Raw genomic sequence first — 10578 nt, forward strand, 5'->3', positions numbered from 1 at the left:
TTTATCTATTTATTATATCTTTCTCCATTTTCTTCCTCTGTTTAGACGAACTTTCCTACCTTTTCGGACAAAACCTTTTGTAACCTTCGTCTTGTCTTTGTCCTTATATGTTTTAATTGATATTAGCCCTTGTGGCCAATAAAACGAATTAATTATTATTATTATCATCATCATCATTATTATTATTATTATTATTATTATTATTATTATTATTATTATTATTATTATTATCATTATCATTATCATCATTATTATTATTATTGTTACTATTATTATTATTATTATTATTATTATTATTATTATTATTATTATTATTATTATTATTATCATCATCATCAACATCATCATCATCGTAGTTACTACTACTACTACTACTACTACTACTACTACTACTACTACTACTACTACTACTACTACTACTACTATATTATTATTATTATTACTATTATTACTATTATTATCCATCCTCGTCGTCATTGTCGTTGGCCTAGTAGTAGTAGTAGTAGTAATTGATGGAAGCGTTCAGGAATTACCAGTTCCCTTTGAAGTTATATTAACAACAGCCAATAGAGTTATTGGTGAAAGGAAGAACGTAAGGATCCTTCGATAACGACGTTTTAATCAGTGAACAGAAATACCTAAAAAGAGAATCAGTTTTAAAACGAAGCAATATAGGAATGGAATATCGATTAACCAATATCGATTAGCCAATATGTAGTTAAAAATTCTAAGAAGGTTACAAATGACGAAAAACAGTAATCATAGATCAAATAAATGAAGAACAGCCTGCCAGATAGTTACAAATCAAACCAAAGAAGTGTTTACTAATGCCGTTTTTTGTTTGTTTGAAGTTAAATAGTGTTAAGATCCGAAGCAACTGAAATAACTGTTACATGGGGGAGAGTATTTATTTTAATACGATTTTTTCCTAGATAATGCTTGAGGCTTCTGTAGCATAAGGGTCAGCAACAATGCATTTATTTCTGTATAGTATGTAATAAGTGTTGTGAAGGTGCGTGGCTTGTAAGGTCGTGAGTTCAATTCCCGGCGACGCGTTGTATCCTTGAGCAAGACACTTTACTTCACGTTGCTCCAGTCCACTGAGCTGGTAAAAATGAATTGTACCTGTATTTCAAAGGGCCAGCCTTGTCACATTGTGTGTCATGCTGAATCTCCCTCAGAAGTACGTTAGGGGTACACGTGTCTGTGGAGTGCTCAGCCACTTGCACGTTGATTTCACGAGCAAGATGTTCTGTTGATCGTATCAGCTGGGACCCTCGTCGTCGTAACCGACGGAGTGCTCCTTAATTAGTGTTACCATCATGGAGAAGGCTTTTCTTGTAATACTTATGGTTTTTATAGCCCCGGATGACAGTTTGAAGATAATGTGTTACTCATAATGTTGTACAAAAGTAAGTAGGAGCTAGAATTAAAGCAGTTTACGTTTGGTTTCACTTACATCCTCATCCTCCGCCACTTCCTCCTACTACAACTCCTCATCCTCCCCCTCATCCTCATCCACTCCCCCTCCTCCTCCTCCTCCTCCTCCTCCTCCTCCCCCTCCTCCTCATTATCATTATCAACATCTACACCAGCAGGTGTCATCTGCTCTCAGCAGGTTCAATATCATGGATCTCCATTTGGGTTTTTTTTCTGTCATTCATGCACATTCGTTATAAACTAGTTCAGTCCAGTCGTTGACTTTATCAAACAGGTTTATTCTAGGTCTTCGTCCCGAGCATTTGCCATTTGCCATTTATCTTTTCTCATAGTAATAGTCTTTGTATACATTCTGCCGAACCGCTAAGTTACGGGAACATAAACACACCAACATCGGTTGCCAAGCGACGGCGTGGGGGACAAACGCAGAAACACAAATATATATATATATATATATATACACGGCGGGCTTCTTTCAGTTTCAGTCTACCAAATCCACTCAGAAGGCTTTGGTCGGGCCGAGGATATAGTAGAAAGGTACCACGCAGTAGGACTGATGCGGAACCATGTGGTTGGGAAGCAAGCGTCTTACCAGCCACTTGTTTTTTCTTGTCCCTCTTTAGTATGATCTGTCTGGATGTTTCGTTGTCCCTTTTTGTATCATCTGCCCTGATGTTTTTTGGTCTTGTCCTATTTTTTTGTATTCCTTTATATATATATATATATATATATATATATATATATAATTTTGTTTAAAAGAGTTCCAACACTGTCTGTTTTTTATGTTCTATTTATATTCCTGCAAAACCAATGTGGGATATAGAATATGGAATATACAATATATAATATAATATACAATGTATAATATAAAATGAAAATGGATGGTACAATGAAATAAAGTATTGAATGTCTTATTGAATATATGGAATATGTCTTATTGAATAGATGAAATATTGAGTGTTCAATATAAAGGATTAAATATATAAAGGCGAATACGTATTTTCTATACGTTGTGGTATTTCATCATGGCCGGTATGACAGACTTTAACATACATACATACATGCATACATACATACATATATACATACATACATACATACATACATACATACATACATATATATATATATATATATATATATATATATATATATATATATATATATATATATATATATATATATATATATATATACACATATACATATATACAAAATATGGCGGTTTAGTTCACAGGTGTTCTAAACGATTAGGTACGCTAGGTAAATATTGTGTACGCTACCCCGTACACAATATTCTTAGACACCATGCGCCTATACACTTTATCTAATCCTAAAGCTAATCCTTAAATTCTACCCCCTCACTCCATCTACTTCTCTATTTACTGTTTTTTCTTTTACCACTTTATAGCCACCTCCGCTACCATTCTGTTATTGAATGTCGATATGTTCGCGTCTTTTTATCTCTGGATTTTAACCCATATGTATCTACGCAGGATTGTACCCAAGGATGTGTGCTCGTGTTTCTAAAACATCGGAAATTTAAACTATGAACTTTTATGTTTCTTCTTTCTTCTCTGTCTTCACCTCCTTATTCCTTTATTCTCCTCCTCTATGTCGTCATTTCATGAAAATATACCACTCTCATTTTCCCTATTTTCCCCAATTTGTCTCTGATGACTCAATATCTCATTACTCGGGGATATCCCAGAAACGGATGTAAGACTTTGAAGTTTTTCCAATAATAATATTTTATACGATTTGAGACGTTTGCCTTGCTTTAGCGTTGGTTGTCCTCTCTAACAATTATATATATGTATATATATATATATATATATATATATATATATATATATATATAGAGAGAGAGAGAGAGAGAGAGAGAGATAATGACGCACATAAAAATAAAACTACTTGTATATAGAAAATATATATGTATGTAAATAAAGAGAAAGCAAAGCATGAACATTTTCAGACCATGAATATTCAAATATAAATATATAGATATTTATATATTAACAGTGCAAACAAACACAGATTACAAGTCACAGAAAAATTAAAGATGGACAGGTACGGTGTTATAAGTGCGATAGCTGTTTCCGGAGGCTCGGATTTACTTCATCATGTTTGCAGAAATATGCAACCATTGATAGAAGCAAATAGACATGGATTAGATCCGGCCTCCACATTCTGGTCTTCAAGGTGGAGAGACAAAAATCTAACATTTCAGGTCGAGAGACTGGAAAATGTATTGGTATCGTGGATGAAGAGGAAGGCAAGTACTAGTGGAAAGATGATGTAGTGGTTCGATTGGGGTGAGAGGAGTGAGGAAGCAAGGACGAGGATGAAGAGATAACAGAGTCAGTACAGGAAAATGGAAGGGTGAATGATCAAGTTATTGAGAGAAGTATAGAAGAGTATTGGTAGATAAATGGAAGGGGTGGGATGGGGGCATTTGAAGGGTTGTCGTTGTTGTAGATTTTGAGAATAGAGGTTTCCAATGATGCATACAAACACAAACATATAAACTTAATTTTAAATTTGTCGACCCAGAAAATGAAACAAGAAATGAAACAAGAAACATTTAATAAAAATGTTTAGAGAACGAAAACAGAAGCAAGAATTTGAATAGTCGAGTATGCAATTGAATTTTAAAATATGTTAACTAATTTCACAAATTTCCAATCAGTTAATCAAAAAACAAAACCAACAAATCAAATGAATAATTATAATTAAATTATATTTGTCATAGTTATGTTAGAAAAAGTTAAGAAATACCTTATACTCTGGTATTCTAAAGCATAACTCCATTATTAAAGAAAGAAAAGGATATGAGAAATGAAAGGAAGAGAAAAATAAATAATAGCAAGCATAGTGAGAACTTATTCACCAATAAACCGAGCTGAAAACTGTCAATTCAGGAAATTAAAATGAAGTATATAACATCATAACAAGTACGAAGAAGTTTGAAAGAAAATAAAACATAGAAAAGAAAACCGAAAATGAAAGCTATACAATGTGAGTGTGAAAACCTTTTCATTGAACGTTTTAATATGACAGTCGCCACTTATCTATTTTCTTTTTTCGAAATTTATGGAGTAGTTATTGTGTTTTATATATACAGTTTCAACGATTACAAGTTCTTTATCCAACATGCTTTTTATGCTGATAATAAAACTTTACGCGTTAAGCTAGGATGATATATTCGCTCATTTATTTCTTTGCCATAGTGTGATAATGAATATACAAAAGCAAATACACACCAAGGTATATTAAGTTGGGAAGAAAATAAAATTCGTTTTATAGTGTGAAATGAAATTCATTTTTTTCATACAAAGAATGAATTTTAATCAATTATATTTTCTCCATTTTGTTCCATGACCCTTTACCATCTCTTTCTGGCAACTTCGTGGTTCCGCTCTAATAGAACTCCTGGTTCTTATTCAGACAAAAATTGAAGCAAGTGCGATTTTAGATCATCATCATTATTGAAAGTTTTAACATCCACAGAATTTTGCAAATTTCGAAATAAATGGTAATCTGATGGAGCAAGATGAGAGCTATCTGGTGGATGTGACATCATTTTCCAACCAAGCTCCAGTAATTTTTCATCAGTTAGCAAAGACGTGTGTGGTCTAGCATTGTCATTCCTTTACGATTTGCCAATTTTGGCTGTTTTCATTTGATTGCTTCCTCCTGTTTCATTCGTTGTTGAGAGTAAACATCTGAATTGATCATTTGGTTCTTTGGAAGCAGCTAAAATGCAAAACCCCTTTCTCATCCCTGCAAATTAACAGCATGACCTTTTTTTATGCAATTTCGCTTTCGAAGTGGTTTTTGCTGGTTCATTACGCTTGGACCATGACAGTTTTGGATTGATGTTATGATAGAGAATGCATTTTTCGTGATGATTCGTTTCAAGACGAGGTCGATTTCAATGCGTTTTAAATGCATATCGCAAATATTGATTCGGTGTGTCATGTGAATCTCTTTCAATTTATGTTGAACCCAAATATCGAACTTCTTAACAAGTCCAAGACATTTTAAGTGATTTTCAGTTGTTGTGTGTGATACATTTGCCCTGTATGTTATCTCCCGCACAGTTATATGACAATCAGATTCAATTATGGTTTTGATTCGGTCATCATCAACTTTAGTAAGTCGACCAGAAACTTGGTCATCTTTTAGTGAAAAATCTCCAGAACGGAATATTTAAAACCATTTCTGACATGTGCATTCTGTTAGGCGCCTAACATCATAAACTTCACATATCTCTTTGTGGGCCTCAGCAGCTTTGTTGCCTTTCTGAAAATAAAAAAGCAAAGTATGGCGAAAATGTTCGTTTTTGCACTCCATGTTACAATTGACACTGAACTAACAGCTGTAAACAAAGTCACGCGCGATTTGCTTCTAAAGTAAGCTAAAAGTAACGGCTATCAAATGTCAAAAGGAAAAAAATCATATCGTTGCCAAAAGTCATTCAAAACAATCGTAAAACTATTTGCGAAAAATGGAATTACTTTCTTGCCAAACCGATATTAATCATACTGTCACAAGATTCCTTTCCATCTCCAAATATATGTAGAAAGACCAGTAGAGAATTTTATTCTTTAATTTCAATAATGAAAATTCGTGTGAGCAAAATAATGTATGAATCTTACATTTGTGGCTATTGAATGGGGAGGTGAAATTATGTTTCTTTCGGCGTTTGAGTACTTTAGTGAATCCCTCATTCATAACGCCATGTTCCACCTGATAGAATTACAACCAATATTTATGTAAAATATCTCCCTACTATCTTAAACGAATAATACATTAGATTATATGTTTCCTGATGGAATTTCCAAATTGGGGCTTCGCTCCCATTACCAAATGATTTTGAATTCTTTTGTCCTAATTTTCTACATTTCCTGTGTTATTTTTCGAGTTACATGTCGGTCATAAATTAGTGCTAAACGCTAATAGTAAAACAAACAATGAACGTGTCATTGCAAACCTAAAACCTATTTGTACTATAGCTATAAATCAGAATTTCATGTAGAGAATGTATGTTTACGGTTTCCATATACCACATACGGCGGCTGCATGTTAAAAAAACTCAAACTCAGATACAGTTTTCAACACTAGTTAATTTCATTTTGTCAAAGTATTTTCAGCTCTCATTTAGAATTTCGAGGTAAGTTACATGTCTAGCAGATTTAGAATTGATTCTTTTCATTTTGTGCATGAAATATGTCAATGAATTATTATAATTAATCCCTAGACATGTGGTACTAACATTAATTACCTTTCGTTTTGAATATAAACATCTCTTAATTATTTTACAATTTTATCACATCAATAATATCGAATCTATTTTGCATGAAATTTCACTCGAAGTCATAGGTGGAATACGCTTTTCAAATAATTATTATTGTTGTTTAATTTACATGAGTGATTAACAAAACGGACTATGATCAAAATATATTCTATTCGTGGACCACACATCTATTTTTTTCTCAGTCATAATCTTTCCCTCTTATATGATTTATGAATTAACGTAAGATATTAGGAAGACTTGTTTGATATTTCTAGCAGGTCCAGTAAATCATGTAGGCTTCCTACTTAACATATTATGTAATCTTTGTCTCTTGTTCCTGGTTTCTATCGTAATGGTGGGTAATTTCGGTTGTACCCACAATAATCCTCACAATGAAAATTCATGTCTTTGAAAATAGTTTTTCTTTTGTTAGAATCATGCGCAACTCATATAATTTCTATTGTAACATTTCCCGTCAGGGATTTGTGTTTATTCATTTATTTATTTATTTGTACTGAAATGGAATTGGTGGCTATGGAAAACTGATACGCGAGAGAAAAGAGCTGTGCATGCAATTTTCCGAAATATGTGTGACTGGGAATCCTCTATCAGATTGATGCTGATTCGAATCACTATGTCGATATTATATTTTCTTTTTATACATTTAATTGACATTTCTAAAGTCAATGTAGTTAGTTACTAGCAGAAAATGCTGTTAAAGTCAAATTGAATTTATCTCATGAAATTCCAGAATTTTTGTCACACAACTACGACCTGCTTTCTCGCATCTGGTTTAGTTTGCTGCGAATATACTTTCCATTCGAATTAATCCATATGCATATACACGTATACATATGTATATGCGCGTGTTTGTATATATATATATATATATATATATATATATATATATATATATATATATATATATATATATGCATCAGTTTATCTTTATACATGTTTATATATGTGTTTGAATATATTCATATGCGTAACTGCAATTGTAACATTTTTTGTAATTGTAAATGTAGCTGTTTATAAAGTTAACCATGTAACGTTCAGATTGACATATGTCAATTGTTATTGCATTAAATGAATAAAAAATAGCATATAATATTAGCTCTCTTCTATGTACATTTTACAATTTTCGCCCAGTATATGATCAACTTTACATAACCGATGCTAAAAAGACCTTAAGTGCCATACAAAAGTACGACAAAGCTCAGGATATTTATCTAACGTGATGAACATTGGCAGTTTTCTGTTTTCACAACGAAGGTGCAAAACTAATAAGCCTTTGAGAAATTTGAGAGTCGATTACAGTAACCCCAGTGATAAACTGGTATTTCTTTTATTTACTGCGAAAGGACGAAAGGCGAAGACGACTGCGATGGAATTAGAACTGACGGGAGAAATGTTGCCAAGCATTTTGTTCGGCTCCTAACGACTTTCACTTTGCCATTTTAAAAATTAATTTGTGTATTTAAATTGGCAGTGCCTATGCTAAAATTCAAATGCTGTACAAAAAATTATCATGACCTCTGCGTAAGAATGTTACACATATTCGTGAAGCTTTCCATACTTTTCTTGAATTTTCCTCCGTAAACACATCCGATGTATCAAAATATGTAAAAGAATAAAAGTATAACTCTTGTGTCTGCGAGAAAAAGTTAAGTAAGTATGAGTACACTTCGAGCAAGCCTCTGATGTAAGGCAAAATAATTTTCTGACGATTCATGAATTTGGTATCCTTCCAGAAAATATGGATATCATAGTTTCCCCGTGATACCATGAAGGATATTAAATTCATCCTGTTCACCAAATGTGTAAACCATTTAATGTTTCAATGATTATTTAGTGTAGCACAATGACGAACATAGGCGCAGGCATTGATTTGGAATCATTTTGTTTCAGGCTCGGTCCCATTGCAAGAAACTTCGACTAAACCCACGGGCCAAGCAATGCGTTATAAATGACTTTTGTAGACGGAAACTATAAAGAGAACCCATTTTATGTATATATAGATCGCTAACCACTACACACATTTTTTTCTCTTCTTGTTTCTTTCTGTGTTCCTTTCTGTAGAAGAGCGAAGGCTCGAAACGTTAAAGACTTTTTCAATTCTCGAAAGTTATACTAATACATCTGTTTGTTTTCTACACCACCTATCTTCGTCTTTTGTTTTTTTTTTGTGAATTCTCCCTATATATATATAAACGGTGGGGGAGGCGTACGTTTGTACTTATGTCAGTCTTTGCACCCGCGGCACCACCATTTGCAACTGGTGTAGGTTTCATCAGGACCACTCAACATGGTGGTTCGGTCAAACGGATGGAAAGCATATATACCAGGCTTCAAAGTAATACGTTTTCATGTTTCTTTTAGACACTTCCTATTTTTAACTTTCTACTGTAATCTGTGTTTTTAATTTCTTTTTCTTGAAATGTAATTTTCTTCCTTGTCTGGAGAGTTACATTATGTTTTGTTGCATTTTATGAATTCATTTATTGTATATATGGTCGGCTGTCTTGTGCTACACTTATTTTCAATGAAACATTAAAATTTCATTACATTTCGAAGAAATTACATTGTCGAAAAATAAGCAGCATCTGAATGCTGGGATCGATACGATCCAGTTGCGCCTTTTCTTAAGTTTCTTCAGTTGTACGTTTACAAGAAAGGATTATCATTATTGTTTGCATCAAGGATTCAGTTATCTTTTTCAATGGCTTGTACCAGACTGATTTTGTTATATAAAATCGAAGGTATTGTATTATTTAAATTACGTAGTCTACAGTGAATTGTTAACTTTTGAACCAATCGGATTGCGTGAGTGTGCAGGTCGCCATTAATGCGATGAAAACTTTGACACAGATAATAAATGATTTATTAAAGTTAAGAGTTTTATTGTGTCTTTGGAATGGCTAATATGTGGCTTCCAGGTCATGTTGATTTAAATTCATCACGCTGTTTCATGTCAAATCTCTTTCGCAAATATGTCTCCAAGATTCCATTTCAATTTTGGGAATATTGTCATTGGTTATACAGGATTTAATATTAATTATTAAGCAAAGTTGACATTCTGTTCTTTATTCTGGAACACGCGATTCTAAACAAAGTATTTTACGTGCTTCTATATAACTTCCCTCACCATCAACATAATACTCCGGTATTCCGGGTAGACCACTGTGACATACTTCTCTATTTTATTCGTAATAATCGAGTCGATTACTAAATGTTAATATTGCCTAAATGATCGAATTTTCAAAGGAATTAGTGTAGCAACAATCTTAAAGAAATACGGAATATAATGAGATATTTTAATTGTTTCTTTACTAACAGATGTATGCATTTCCGATGACTTTATTCCTCCTTTTAAATCTTCTCAACAGTGTTACGAATGCTCCATATGGTAAGACTGAATATTCTTACGTCTTCATCTACTGCATTGAAATTGATGAGTGTATAAGATTCTGATATACCTCCCATTAAAAGCCTCCATGTCTTCTTTCCATGCAGCATGCAAATTAACTTGTGATATGCATGAAAACTTTCACTCCTCTTAGTTACAGGTCGGTAAACGTCCTATATCATTGGACCTTTCAAGCAAAAGTTGTTAACTTATCGATCCCCATCATCTAAAGTCGTATAACAAAATTACGAAGTATAAATCTTCATTAAAACTTAAACCTTCATTCTTTTGTGTAAATAACACGTTCTAATGAGAAATATTTAAAGAAAATGAATGAAAATACTAAGCGAAATTGAGAGGAAAATAAAATAAAAATTCACTCGGATGATATTGAGGTAGTCGAAAAATTTAAAGGGAAATATTTGTTTAC

General features: G+C 32.9%; 1 protein-coding gene and 1 non-coding gene across 17 annotated transcripts in view; both read left to right on the forward strand.

The window, feature by feature from the left end:
• LOC128248171 (uncharacterized) overlaps nt 1-10578 on the forward strand; it is a 111633-nt gene that overhangs the window by 94175 nt on the left and 6880 nt on the right. For all 16 annotated transcript variants that reach the window (XM_089353427.1, XM_089353437.1, XM_089353442.1 and 13 more), the window contains one exon: nt 10079-10148. In XM_089353427.1, coding sequence (XP_089209553.1) covers nt 10079-10148 — 70 coding nt within the window. The remainder of the gene's footprint in view (nt 1-10078; nt 10149-10578) is intronic.
• Nucleotides 8216-8322, forward strand: LOC128248185 (U6 spliceosomal RNA). The gene has a single exon (XR_008264485.1). It is a non-coding gene; the product is annotated as a U6 spliceosomal RNA (small nuclear RNA).

This window comes from Octopus bimaculoides, chromosome 6 (genome assembly GCF_046866305.1).
Source record: "Octopus bimaculoides isolate indiv1 chromosome 6, ASM4686630v1, whole genome shotgun sequence".
NCBI classification, from domain to species: Eukaryota; Metazoa; Mollusca; class Cephalopoda; order Octopoda; family Octopodidae; genus Octopus; species Octopus bimaculoides.